Source organism: Lutra lutra, chromosome 12 (genome assembly GCF_902655055.1).
Source record: "Lutra lutra chromosome 12, mLutLut1.2, whole genome shotgun sequence".
Classification (NCBI taxonomy): Eukaryota; Metazoa; Chordata; class Mammalia; order Carnivora; family Mustelidae; genus Lutra; species Lutra lutra.
In genome coordinates this window covers 75741590-75756240 of record NC_062289.1, presented here as the reverse complement: position 1 = coordinate 75756240, position 14651 = coordinate 75741590, and the positions used below count along the sequence as shown (strand labels likewise).

The 14651-nt window shown below is 48.0% G+C and overlaps 1 protein-coding gene across 4 annotated transcripts in view; it reads left to right on the top strand.

Moving 5' to 3' along the window:
• SEZ6L (seizure related 6 homolog like) overlaps positions 1 to 14651 on the top strand; it is a 188310-nt gene that overhangs the window by 149505 nt on the left and 24154 nt on the right. For all 4 annotated transcript variants that reach the window (XM_047698472.1, XM_047698471.1, XM_047698470.1 and 1 more), the window contains exon 10: positions 9603 to 9799. In XM_047698472.1, coding sequence (XP_047554428.1) covers positions 9603 to 9799 — 197 coding nt within the window. The remainder of the gene's footprint in view (positions 1 to 9602; positions 9800 to 14651) is intronic.

Here is a 14651-nt window from a genome sequence, read left to right as displayed (position 1 = left end):
TCTCCCCAGAGACTGTCATGTGCAGCCAGAACTGAGACCCACCTGCCAAGGCTGGGTCCTGAACCTGACCTCGACGGACGCCTTGGTGAATGTCTTGGGAGAGAGGAAGCACAAAAAAAAAGGCAATAAGAAAACTGTGCATTTTTTAATGCATTCAGGTGTCCTTTCAGGGAGCCAGAAAGATTGGTCTTTTATGTCCTCCCTGGAGCTGGCATGGTTTCTTGTTCTTTCTGCCATTTTATCAAATTTAATTGAAACCAAATGAGCACTGGGCTACAGGGATCCTCAGAAATTCCACAGTGCTGAGGGCTGTCAGTGTTGGCCATGCGGCATCATGAAGGAGCACAGAGGCCTTGGGACCCAAGCCTTTCTAAACTCCATTTACTCCTCTGTAAAATGGGACTCATGACATAGCTTTGTGGTTGAGGGGATCTGGTGAGAAATGGACACAAAGGAACTCTGAACAGGTCTTTTTAGAAATTTTAATGCACCTAACCCTGCATTTATGGCTTCTGGGGTCTCTCTCTACCCCCTTATTTAAATCCTATGGTTTATTTAACTAGCATCTCTACAGTCCCATGGAGGTCCTGTCTTAATTGCAACACAGTGTCTTCTTTTTTTTTTTTAAGATTTTATTTATTTATTTAACAGAGAGAAATCACAAGTAGGCAGAGAGGCAGGCAGAGAGAGAGGAGGAAGCAGGCTCCCCGCTGAGCAGAAAGCCCGATGCGGGGCTCGAACCCAGGACCTGGGATCATGACCTGAGCCGAAGGCAGCAGCTTAACCCACTGAGCCACCCAAGCGCCCCATGTCTTCTTAAAGTCATTCAAACTCTCTGAGCCTCAGTTTGCCTATCTGGAAAATGGAGGAAAAAGTCACCATAATTCATCCACATAAATGACACTTACCTCACCTGCGCCAAGCCCTGTGCTGGGCTCCAGGGATACGGGAGAGGCATGGAGAGGGGGTGGCTGGGTGGCTCAATCGGTTAAGCATCTGCCTTCAGCTCAGGCGATGATCCCAGGGTCCTGGAATCAAGCCCCGCGTCCATTTCCCTGCTCAGCAGGGAATCTGCTTATTCCTCTCTTGCTCACTCCCTTTCTCTCTCAAATAAATAAATAAAACCTTAAAAGAAAATAAAAGAGCATGTGGTTTCAGGGAGTTGGAGCAATCTGGTGTGAGAGCTGGCAGGTTCTGCCGTAGGTTTGGACTCTGGCTGTTCTGTACGACCCGCTGTTCCAGCTGCAGTATTTTCTTCACCGCTGGGTGCCTCAGTTTGCTTCTCTGTGACATGGGTGAAGATAGTAGTGCTTACGGGCTTTGTCTGAGGATAGAAGTGGTGTGTGAAGTGCTTGGTAGAGCTTCTGGCATGCCGGCAGCCTTATGGAAAACTTGGTTCATTATCATACGGCTGTAAATGCAGGGTGGGGTGGGGAGAACCTAGGGAACTCGTGGGATTCATAAAATGTTGTCAAGCAGAGAGGTGAGATCCCTTTATTCCAGATGAAGGGACCAGCACAGGCTGAGCAGGTCTAGGAGTTGCAAGGGGTCTGGTATAGGAAGACGTTTGAGACACCAGAAGTGGTCTGGGGCCCCGACGGTGGGCCCTCAGGAAGTCCAGGAAGGCTAAGAAACTGGACTTGATTCTGTGGGCTTCATTTTGCTTTTTCCACAGCCCTGTTCTATCACCAGTGACTTCTGATTTTTTTCCCCCTTAAACTGCATATAAATTGGCTTGCTTTCTCACTTGGCTTACTCTAAGCAAAATAATGTCCATGAAATTAGAAGTTTGATGTGCAGACCGTATATTATATATTTTTTCTAATTCACATTTGAATAAATACATAACCATTAGACATTTTCAAATACGTTTGTCTAGCTAAAATCATCTCGTGAACGCCCCTGGGGAAAGCCTTTTAAAGGCAAGATTTCTAAGCAAGGGTCAGCCATTTGTTTAAAAAGGAATAAAGAAAAGCAAGGTGGCTTGCTCATCATTTCTTTCTACATCCTCTGTAGAATATTAACTGCAGTTACAAAGCTCATCTACCACCTTCCCCCTTGGGGGCACCTGCAGCCCCCGAATGGCCGTGTACACCATGCTTAGGCACACACTTCCCTCTGCTGGCCATGAGAAGAATGACTTCGCCAGAGAAGGGTTTGCTAATCTGTGTCAGAATCAAATTTGTATCCTACCCTAAGCTCTTTGGCTCTCTAGACCCTACTGAAAACAATAATGGGGATCCCTTGAGCTATTTTTTTTATCCTTTTTGAAGAGGTAATATATTCACACGATTCAAAAGCCAAAAAGTACAGAAGAATCTACTGTGAAAATTACGTTTCCCTCGTTTCCACAGCCAACAACCTCCTCTCCTGTGCCCCTCCCTAGAGGGAACCACGGTGACGAGAGTTTCTTATGCACCCTTCCCAGACTCTTCTTTTTTTTTTTTTTTTTTTTTTTAAGATTTTACTTTTAAGTAATCTCTGTACCCAGTGTGAGGCTTGAACTCACAAACCCGGGATCAAGAGTCACATGTTCCATCAACCAAGCCACGGGGTGCCCAGATTCTTTTGAAGTATACTAAAAAATGTAACAGAAACTTTCTATCTACCAAAATAAAGTGCCCCCCAAGACTAAAGTCATCAGTTTAATGGTGGTTTTATTACATACTCGATTATACACCATCAATAATGACAAGAAAACGAGGCAGATTTGTTACCAGGAAATGTAAAATGTTTAGGAGACAGTCTTTCAACACAGGGATCTGTAAAGAAGAAATATTACCTTGGCAGGAAAACCAAAGTGAAATGACGGGTCTAATCCAGTGGACTTTAGTGATGTTGTCATGAGAATGTAAGGCACAGCAGGAGGCCGGGGGCCATGAGATGGGGTTTCCTCATACTGCAGATTCTGTTTGTAATGTTTTTCACACTTTCTGACTGACGCTACTCACACTTTTTTTTTTTTTTAATATTTTATTTCTTTACTTAGTGGGGAAGGGCAGAGGGAGGGAACAAATCTCAAGCGGGCTCCCCGCTGAGAGCAGAGCCAGATGCTGGGCTCAAACCCCCAACCCTGAGACTGTGACCTGAGCCAAAATCAAGATTCCCATGCTCAACCGACCGAGCCACCCAGGCGTCCCTCATCACTTTTTGGAGATATGTACATATGGCTTTCACGGGACATCATGTAAAATAGTGGTTCCCATCTCAGGCTTTGGCATCCAACACACCTCAGGTTAGAGTCCTGGGCCTGATTCTTTTGTGACCTTGGGCAAGTGGTTTCTCCCAGTTGAGCCTCGGTTTCCTGATCTAGAAAATGGGCGTGAGCCTAAGTCTTAGAGTGTAAGTTGTTGTTTGAGTGCTTAAGACTCTGTTGTTACTCAAAAGCTAACTGAGGATCTTGGGAGATCTTTTCTCAGAGATCTGGCCCAGAAACAAGGGGGAGGTGGCAGGGGACACCAGAAGTGGGAGCATTGGATAGTGTGCCCATAGATGGCTGCTCAGACCCTGGAAGGGGCTCCAGGATATGCCTGGAGCAGGGTCAAAGTGGGGAGGGAGAAGGAACTACACCCTAGCCAGTCAAGGTCATGGGCTGGCATTGGAGTGGCTTATCAGGCAATGTAGTGGTGTCATGGTGCCAAGCTTGATTCTGGCAACGATCATATCAGGAAAGAAAGGAGGGTGTAGGCAGTCAGGGCCACGGGGGTGAGTGGAGCAGAAATCATTTGGGGCAGCTTCAGTCATATAGAACTTCCCAGTTAACCCATGGAGGCAAGTGCTGAAAGCAGCCAGAACAAGAGCGGTTCCCCTCCCACGGTTGATGCAAGTAAGTCCATTTGGGATCAAGATTCCAGGCAGAGATGGGGTCAGAGCTACAGCCCACCCTGGGTGCCAGCTGAGGTTCAGATCCAGACACCTGTCCCTGGGCTGGTGCTGATTCATCCAACACACGCTCAGCATGGTGCCAAGCTGGGGATCCAGAGAGCAGGGAGCTGGACAGACCTGCCCCCGCTTCAGGGAGCTTCTGGTCTGGTGCGGATGCCCCAGACCATTGGAGACCTGACTGCTGAGCTCCATAGGAGGGGTAAGCATAGAAGGGGCCCCTAGCCCAGACTCAGATGGGGCAGTGGGGGCTCCGTGCAGGAGTAAATCACAGAAGACCATGATGGGGATGAGGGGGCAGGAGTTACCCAGGTCTACAGCAGCAAGGCTAAATTAGGATTCAGGCTAGAGGGGACAATAGCCTGTGGAAAGCCTTGCAGGTGCTTCCGCATACCCTGGAGAGACTGACGAGTCATTGATTCTGGCTGGAGTGTAAAATACCGGGGTTGAAAGGGATAGTGAGGAATGAAACTGTGGGGAGGTAAGGGGATGCAGCTAATAGGTACAGGGAAACCCTGAAGCTAGGGCCAAAAGTTTGCACTTAACCTGAGATGAGGGGCAATGTCTTTGTAATTGAAAATTTGCATAATGTGCCCTTAACCAATTTCACTTCTACAGCTCAGTGGCACTTAGTACCCTCACAGTGTTGTGCAATCAACACCCCGTCTAGTTTTAAAGCACTCTCATCCTCCCGGAAACAAACCCCACTCCTGTTAAGCCAGCAGTCTCCATTCCTCCCAGACCCTTCCTCCCAGCCCTTGGAAACCACCAAGCTGCTTTCTGTCTCTATGGCTTTACCTATTTTGGACATTTCTTCACAGTGCAATCATGCACCTTGGGGCCTTCTGTGATAGGATTCTCTCACTCTGTGGGAAGTCAGCTTCACGCCGATATAGCATGGGTCCGTGCCTCGTTCCTATTCACAGCTGAACAATAGCCCGATGTAGGGATACACCGCATTTTGTTTCTCCATTCATCTGCTCCATGCAGGGGCCAGATTTATGTTTTGGAAAGACTCATCTGGCTGCTGAGGAGAGGGACGGGGCCAGGCAAGGAGGTGGTGTCCCACAGTTCAACTGAAAAAGGATGGAGAGAACCTAAAGGTGGCAGCTGAGGAAACAGGGCGAGAAGGAGACCCAGAAGCTGAGGTGTCCTGGTAGGAACTCCAGGAAAGCCTTGCCCTCTGGTAGCAGAGAGGGGCTGGAGCAGTCAGGGACTGGCCCTGTGGCATCTTCCCTGAGGGGCCACCTGCTAGAACAATTCCAGTCCCATCGAACCCACCTACCTGCAGGCACCTCTCCTCCTCTCATTTGTCCTGAAGTCACGCTGACATCCTGATTTCTCAGCACCTCCCTGGATGGTCTCTGGCTGACAGATCACTCAGGTCCTCAGTGGAAAGCTCCTGCTCTGCCCCAGGCCAGTCTCTGGGCTGCTAAGTCTGCATTTTCACCTCAGCTGCTGAGGACGGTCCAGCAGAGGGACCCTGGATGCCCCTGGTGTATAGATAGGCTGGGCGGCAGGTGAAAAGCACGCTTGTCTTTCGAGGTGGGCAGGGGATCAATTACCAGCATTCGCATATATTGGTGGAACCCATCCATCAAAAAGGTGGATCCAGAAGGATTCGGCAGAGGATAATCTTATTCTTACACTGTTCCTTCATTCATGGTTTGTTTGGGATTTTGTTTTGTTTTGTTTTGTTTTGTTTGGGGGAGGGTTTTTTTGTGTGTGTGTTTGTTTTTTGGCACTTCTCAGGGTAGAAGCTTCAATTTTTTTTAGGTCTTCTGGTCATAACAAGTGTGGCTTAGTCTACTAATCATAAAACACCTGAACCTCATTCATTTTCAAACTTCCTGCGCCCTCCACAGGGCTCCTGGGGCTGGGAATTCTGCAGTGGGAAGGGGCTGGGTAGCCTGCTTCCTTCTCATAAATAAACCTAACTGGACAGCCCCGTTCTGCTATGGAAGATACAGAATGCTGGGGGTTTCCTCTGTTATGGGGAACTTGATGAAGACAAAGCATCCTGAATCTGGCCGCTCTTGGCTTTCCCTCCTGCTCGACCCAATCATCCTTTCAGGATGGGGAACACTTTTAAGGAGACCCATAGTGGCTCCTGTCTTCAAAGTCCATATCTGGCCCCAGAAAATGTGAATATTCTGTCCACTCTTATCAACAATAGGCAACTGACTTCCAGTGCTTCTTTCTTTCTTGGCTCTGCCCCAAAGCAGGCAGACATCTCTGGCCTGACTTTTGTCATTACTCTTCTCTTGGGGAGCATCAAAAGCAGTCACTGTTCCCCAAACCCCAGAGATACCTGCTATACCACCAAGAGTGACCTCAAAGCCCTCCTTACCTGGCTTAAGGGGAGGGGAATACACTTTCTCCTCTCCCCCCATTCCTCCTCCCAAGTGATGCTGTCTTTGAGTCACTCCTTCCTACATGCCTCCTCCGTGACCCAATAAATTCTCTGCCTTCTGCAAGCTAGAGATAGGGGAGGATGGGTTTAGACTGAAAGAGATGCATTGATGTGATAACAGGTGCCCCTGGGGCCCTATCTGAACCCTGCCACACCTGCCACCGTGTACCCACCATGCCTTCCTACTGCAAGCACCTCATGAGAAGCCCAGAAGTGCTGGGGGCTTGGTACCCCTAAGAGCAGCCCTCAGCCAATGAGGAGGGATGGGGGTGGAAGCTAAATTCCCAGTTCCCTCTCCCCCAAGGCATGTGCTACACCATTCCTGCAGAAATGAGCCCAGTGCCCGCAGTGGAAGTCTCCCACCAATGACTACGCATTGGCTCTTTCGTTTCATCCTATCTCTCTTACTCACCATGCTGCCTGGGGTGGCCTTCCAGATCTGCCAGATGCCAAGAGACACTCCTCTTTGCTCAGCTCAGCTTCTGGAGGACCCAATTTCAGTCAACAGCTTTTTTTTAAAAAGTAGGAATGCTTTCTTCTTATGCTCTTTGCTTATTCTTAGCTTAGGGGACTTCTGCTGAAATCCCAGGACAATAGATGTTGCAATGAATGGTCTGTTGCACACAGTTTACAAAAGGCATTCACATAAGTTAATGTTTCTCAACCTTAGCGCAGTTGACATTTTCGACAAGATAATTCTTGGTTGTGGGAGGCTACCTTGTGTCATGTTGGATGTTTAACAGTACCCCTGTCATCGCCTCCCCAGTGGCACTTCCCCCCGCCAGTTGGGAAAACTGCGTCTCTAGACATTGCTCATTGTCTCCTGGGGGACAAAACCACCCCTGTTGCAAACCACAAATGGAAGTCATCTGATGTCATTTGGAGTAAACATTTGTCTAAAGGGAGCATGATCTTGGCGACCATGATGACAGTGATGCTGGTGAGGATGATGATGGTGGTGGAGTGGTGATGTTGGTGGTGATGGTGACATTCATAATGACACGGTGACAGGACATCACATTCAAATGACTTGACTGCCTTTGCTCAGGTGCTGTCAGTGCATTTGATGTTTGATCCCAGATTTCTGGGATGCCTTACCTCACTCCGGCAGCCCATGACATAGACCGGAAACTCACAGTCTAGGAACTTCAGAGAAACTGGTGCCTTCCGTGAAAGTATCGGAGCCAAGAAACTAACCAAAGCTTACTGCTTTCCAAGGCAGTGCACTCTGCCGCTTCCTGCTTTACAAGCACAAAGAACCATGCTAGCATTTTCAAATGAAAGCTATTTGCCCCCTTGAAGATGCCTCTGCCACATTTAGATCATTGAAATGAGTGATAGAGGAAAGCCAAGTTGCAGACTCTCTGGAACTCACTGTTAACAGTATATCAGTTGTGAAGTCAGCTTAAGGAATAAATATTGGCGATCTACCATGTTTCATACTAGCCTAATCCAGCGTTTTCGTGAACCACTGATGTTTTCACAGTTCTTAGAGTTAAGAGGCTCTTCCCTAACACAGGTCAAGAGCTGACATCAACCACACCGTTTCTGCTATCAAAGAGACTCTCTGGCAGGCTCTTTCATATCCAAGCATTTATGGAACACCAATGGCATGCAAGGGAAGGTGGCAACTCCAGAATTTCAGTGCAATAGGGTTTATAGGCTGGAGCCCTTGCTGGAAACTGGCAGAGGGTATGACTCTACAGCTCTGTCTGGAAGCCACACATGGACAGCTTTTGTTAGGAGAGGGTGTTTTGGGGGTGGTGCAAGGGAAGCTGATGGCGGTCTTGGGGGCAGTTGGAATCTCCCTAAGCTGGCCCGTGGGACAACCTTACAGGAGGAATGTGAGAGGTGCTGGGGAGGACATCACTGTGAATACAATTCATCCCCTGCCCTGTGGGAGCCACCCTTCCACAAATGTTCCTTGTCATTCTGTTGCTTTGTTCTTACTACCAGAAGGAAGCACTGGCTTGGGCGGTTTCCACCCCTCCTCCAGCCTCCCAGACTGTGGAAGGGGAACACTGCCCTGGGGTGCTGGGTGATGCTGTCAGGAGGGAGAGCTATCTGTACTCTGCATCCATTTCTAGGAACTTTTCTGGGGACCATTTCCTGGAATGCCCCTGTCTTCAGGCACTGTCTGTCCGCTACAGCCCTCCAAGCTTCTGTGTCTATACCCACAGCTAGGGAACACTGACCACTGGGCAAATTCCTTCAGGAGCCATGATCTCGTTCCCTATCTCCTTCTACCTGTGCTTTGCCTTCTCACCATCCCCTGCTTATCAACCTTATAGCCCTCTAATCTTTCCTGATGATCTGAAACAAGCATCACCTCCTCCAGGGAGGCCTCCAGGATGCCACCCAGTCTCCTCTCTCTGCACTCACCTGGATCATAACTGCCACCACAGTCCCTGGTTTCCTAGTCTAAATCCACCACTGCTCTGTGACTCTTGTGTCCCCTGACCCAAGCTTGGCAGATAGGTGTTCAAAAATATTAGGGGGAGGGACACAAGAAAAAGTGAAAGATGTAAGAAAGAAGGTAAGGAGGAGAATGGAAGGAAAAAGAGGCATGAGTCACTACCTGTCTGCAACCAACGCTGATGTAGCTGGCATTCTTTCAATCAGAGATCCATTTTTATCCAGTACACCTCCCATAACACATGTGTCCGCTGCACGCAGAAGCGCTTTCTGGATTATTAACTATGTATCGCCGTCCTGTTATTTAGTGTCAAGGTCCTTGCCTGCATTCCTGCATTCACTCTATGAATACTGACAGCCAGTTTGAGCCTCTTTCAGGAATAAAGTGCCTCTGTCCCACCCTCCACCCCATCCCCTGAACATCACAGATACCAGGTCTGATTTTGAGGACTTTGCCACATAATGATTGGAAGGCTCATTTCACCCGACATGGAGATGCAGGTTCTAATTAGGAGGCAGTCAACTTGTTCTGCTTCTGAGAATGGAAAACCCATGCCACACCCCCAGCAGATAGCCAGTGCCCGGCGCTCAGCTTCACTGGCACTGAACGCAGGTCTCTTACAATTCAGCATTCCACTGTGCAATGAGCTCCTTGCAGGGAACCATCTCCCGTGTGAGTCCCTCCCCAAACCCAGGCGCCATGCGTGCTCGTGGGCAAGATCAGCCTGTCCTGCTCATACCTGTGGTGTGACTACCTCACCCCCAGTTCCTACCTAGCCTGGAGCTTGCCGCTGACGATGTTGCCTGAAAAAAAAATAAATCAAAGGCTTGTCGAATGTCCATAACTGTGTCTCACAAGGCCCTTCCTCTTCTGTCTGCCCTGTTCCTCTAGCCTGAACCTGAGCAACAGTGACATCCTGACTATCTATGACGGCGATGAGGTCATGCCTCACATCTTGGGGCAGTATCTTGGGAACAGTGGTCCCCAGAAGCTGTACTCATCCACACCGGACTTAACTATCCAGTTCCACTCGGACCCCGCTGGCCTCATTTTTGGGAAGGGCCAGGGATTTATCATGAACTACATAGGTAAGTGTCTCCTCTAGTCCTTTTGTGTGTGCATGAGTGTGTGTGTGTTTAGATGGTTTCTTCTAGATCTGTCTTTTGGGGGGTTCTGTGCTACATGGATCTTTTAATATATTGGCACAGTAAATATGTGTAGTTTTTAGGCATTTGGGCTCTCTGGTTGGAAACAACGGGGTTTGAGTTTTAGTATTGCTGTCAATGGCTGTGTGATCTTAGGCAAGTCACTTGACCTCTCTGAGCCTCCTTTTGGTCATCTGTAAAATGGAAAAAACTGATAGCTGCTCCAGAGGCTCGATATCAGGACCTAGTAGATGATGCCTCTTGATTTTCAGATTCGTGGTGTTTCCCTTGTAGTCAGCAGGGATCCTAAACCATCAGCACACTCTCCTGCATTTGCAACTTCTCAAAACAGCATCACCGCCATCTTGCCTGACCAGAAGCTGGGCTTTCCCCAAGGGCTCTTCTTCCTCTGCAGCCCCATCCAATGGAGACCATGCATTCTCTCCTACCCCCTGTACTGTAAGACCCAGAGAGGCAAGAGGTATCTTCCTTGCTCTTCAATGGGGCTTCCAGACCCTTCCTCTCACTCTCACATTAAAGCAGAAACAAAACCCAACAAAACTGCTATAAAGTTCAAGCCAAGTTCACACTTGGCCATACAACACCTCTTCTTAACATTTCTTCCATCCTCAGCCTTCTCTCCTCATTCCTCATCTGTGACCGCCTCTTCTTCATTGCTGGCTCTGTCACCCTCCTCGGAACACTGGAGGGTCTCAAGCACCACACTGAGCCCTGTCCTCTGTCCGTCTAGACTCATCCCCCATTCACTGTCATCTAGTTCCAAGGTTCTATACAATGCCTCTCTGTGTTCTATTGCCCCTAATTTGTACTTCCAACCTTGACCTCTTCCATGAACTTTCCACCTAACTCCCTGCTAGCTACCTTCTTGCGTATCTAACCAGCATCTCAGATTTAACATGGCCCAAACAGACCTCCTTCTCTCCCTACCCCCACACCCCACCACCACCCACTTCTTCTGCCGCCAGCAGTCCAGGCATGGCTATGAAGTTCCACTAATCTCAGCCCCAGAAAGGATTTGAACTGATAGAGCTTCTGCTCCAACCCTGTCACGTCACAGCAGAAGAAGCCCTGGGCCACCGAGGATAAAGGACTTGCTTCTCAGGGCCAGACACTGATGCTCATACCTGGGCTTCCTGGCTCCCCCGGTTCTTAGTGTTTCTCTGATATTCTTGGCAACAGCAGAGAACTTGGGAGACACAGCGGGGTACTTAAGACCTCACCTCTTGGCATCCTGGATGGTGGGCGATTACACGCTGAGCATTTCAATGGGCAGGATTCACACAGCAATCAGAGAACTTGCTTGGGTTGCCCAGGAACGAGGCAGACATCTTGATTTCCAGGATGGAAAAGGGGGATATGAAGGGGTTTCATTTTGCCAAGTCTCCCCACTATCACACCCACCATCAAAAACCATCTGGCTTGGGCCAGATTCTCCGTCTGTGATTCCTTCTTCCCCCCCCGGCTTGAAGATTTGCCCATCCATCTCTATTATGAAGTATTCTCTGTGTCCCACCTCTTGCCTCTAAAACACAAGCCCCCTCTCTGACCTTTGGCTATCTCAAAGAGCCAGATGCATTTGAAAATAAGTCCCCTGCTTTTTTGTGTGTTTGTTTCTAGCTCTTAGATGTTTCTCATCCCTGCCCACTCCGCCTACACCTCTCAGAGGGACAGACACAAGTGTTGATCTTTTTCATGTTTCTTGGAGGCCTTTTTCCCCTTGATTGTGCTGCTAAGTGTTTTCAGAGTGTTACTGCTGCTACTTTCTGTGGGTTGCCCACTCTTTACTGGGCAGGGCCCTGGACACTGGGGGACGGCTTGTGCTGGCTGCCCAAGTGAGGCACCATCCAGAGTCAGCTGCCTTTGGAGGGAGAGTTTCTAGTGACTTGGCTTCAGTCTCTCTCCTTAACCTTCTCTTCTCCTCATTCCCCTGCCCCCCACTCCCCAGTTGGGAGATGAGGTCATAGTTTTTTTAATTTGTCTCCTCCGGTGTCCAAGTCAGTCTTCTGAAACCCCATTCAGCTCAGTGGTGGAAATCTGACCCTATCCAAGGCCACCCAAGGTTAACCCGGAAGTCTGGCCAATGTTCAGTGTGGCGCCATCATGAAGAGGAGGGGTTCCTCTTCATTGAAGCTGAAAGTTAAGATTTGTGTGACAATTTGTAATTGGCAGGAACTCTTGCATATATTATTTTCTTTCATCTTCAAATGCATTATCTCCACTGTCTACAGAGTTTGGTCCACAAGAGTCTCTGCACATGTGCCAGCCCCTGCACTAGGAACCAGGAGCCAGGCATGAATGGACCGCTCTTCCTGCCTTTATTTCTCTGGCTGGTGAAAGTGGGGGAGGCGGTTTCAGGGTTTCGGGGATACATAGCCTAACTAATATGGGCAAATGTAGGCGACATACGATAAGAACAATCCTGTTCTTATTTCTGTTAAGGAAACACACACTCAATTTCACAGGGAAGGCAGGTGGGCTTCTGTATTTAATTCTGATGCCAATCAATTCCTTGTGACTATCCATGTTGAAGACCATGTTGAAAAAATTCCGAAGAGTCCACGCCCGAGGTCCATAGAGGGAGAGTGACATGATTGACTAGAGATGTCTGCTGTGGCATGGGAGAGGTAGTTGCTATCCCAGGTCTAGATTTAACCAGACGTAGATGCAATTCTCATTGAGAAGAGGGATCACATGGAAGGGTCAGGGGGTTTTATGGTCATCTAGAGATTTTAGAAGCTCCTAAAATGATCTCAAGGCCAGCACATAGCTCTGCAACATGGCCAAGGCTAATCTGTTAGGACTGCTGGTAAATCTTCCACAGGAACATTCTGGGCTTACCTCATTCTGACCTCCCATAATCCTGCTTTACCTAGACAGAAGGAAAGAATCATTCTCCTCATCAGTGTCTGTGGCCAAGGGCATGGAGACAAGGGAATAAAAAAAAGCAGAGCTGAGTAAGCAGTGTTTTTCAAAGAGATATTAGTCACTTGTGTACTTATTCCTCTAATCCTAGGATAATAAGTAAGCTCCATATTATAGGTCAACTCCAATCAAATGACAGTGGTACCTAGGATGATGTCTGCCATGAGCATAAGACCAGTAAATGGCAGCATGTACTCAGTGCATTTGAGAATTAGACCAGATCTTGACCATGAGACTGGCAAATGGCGACATGTACTCAGTGCATTTAGGTATGTTTTTTACCCAAAAGTAGGACCATGATGCTAATCTTGACCATGAGACTGGGAACATGACTTCAGATCCCCATATTCCTAGTGCCTGACATATAGTAAGTTCTTACAAAATGTTAGTCGAACAAATGAATGAATCCGTATAGAACTCACCTAAGTGTCATATAGTGCACATTAATTAGTTTTCACATTGCCCTCAGCGATAGACAGGGTCATGACTCTTGTCTCAGTTCTACGATTGAGGACAATGAGGCTCAGAGATGTTTATCAACATGACTGGAGTCACACAGCTTCTAAAACAATGACCAGAAAGGAAGTCCTCCAACTCCTAGGCCAGTTCTCTCATTCTTCACAAAGTTAAGGGACCACAAGGGCAATGATGCCAGAACCTCCATCCAGAGTGCTAGCTAAACACACAGACTCCTGAATCAGAGTCTCTGGGGGTAGAGTCTAGGAGCTGAAGAACAGGAAGGCTGTCTAACTTGGGCAAGGCCACTGAATTAGTAAACAGTGGGGCCAAGATCTGAGTCATAGTGTCCCCAACTCGATCATCAGGAATGTGATGAATGTCACAGAGGAGATGGGAGGTCCCACGGGAGCATGTCACCATACTGGCTCAGACTGAAAAATCAGACCAGCAAACCTTTCTCAGTCATGAAGCATTTGGCACAAGGCAGACCCCATACCCAGTATCTACCCCTGTTTCTCCTCCTTTCAACCACATTTTGAGCATTTGCAGCCGTGTCCTAAATCCAGGGCTTGGCTGATTTTTCAAAGACCTAAAAATAGAGGTCCCTGTTCCCCATGAAGCAATTCCAGAAGCCATTTCCCTCTCCCCTTCTTCTTGTAGACACCCCTGAGATCTCTGTTCCCCAAATAAAATCATGATGAAATCCCAGGAAAAGCCATTGCTTGTTTCTCAGAATGACTTTCCTGCAGACAGGGAAGGTGCTTGGCTTTCCCCAGAAGCATATAAGAACTGCAGATTAATTATTCAGCCTAATTAGCTCTCTTCTCAAAATCTGTGCAGTGGGCACTTGGATGCAAGAATAGTAATAGTGGGCTTTGCATTGTTCCCTTAGTAATGAGGATTTGCAAGAAGGAAGGCAGGATTATTCCAATCTGTGATATTGAGCTGTGTGTAACTTATTTTGGAGTGTGGTTAATGTTCATTGATGTTATGCAACATGATTTAAAGAATGCACCAATAATTATTTGTATTTCAACAGTTGAGTGTTTGTCTAAATCTGTATCACAAAACCATATATTACAAATTCATCAGACCCATGAATTTTCAGACATTCTTGGGATGAGGCTGAGTGTGTTAGCTACCATTGCTGCTTAACAAAATATCCCCCCAAAATTAGCAACGCACATTTTTTAAAGATTTTGTTTATTTATTTATTTGGGAGAGAGAGAGCATGAGCAGAGGCGGGGGTGAGGTGGAGGGGCAGGGGAGAGGGAGAAGCAGACTCCCCACTGAGCAGGGAGCCCGACTTGGGGCTCGATCCCAGGACTTAGAGATCATGACCTCAGCTGAAGACAGATACCTAACTGACTGAGTCATCCAGGTGCCTTGCAAG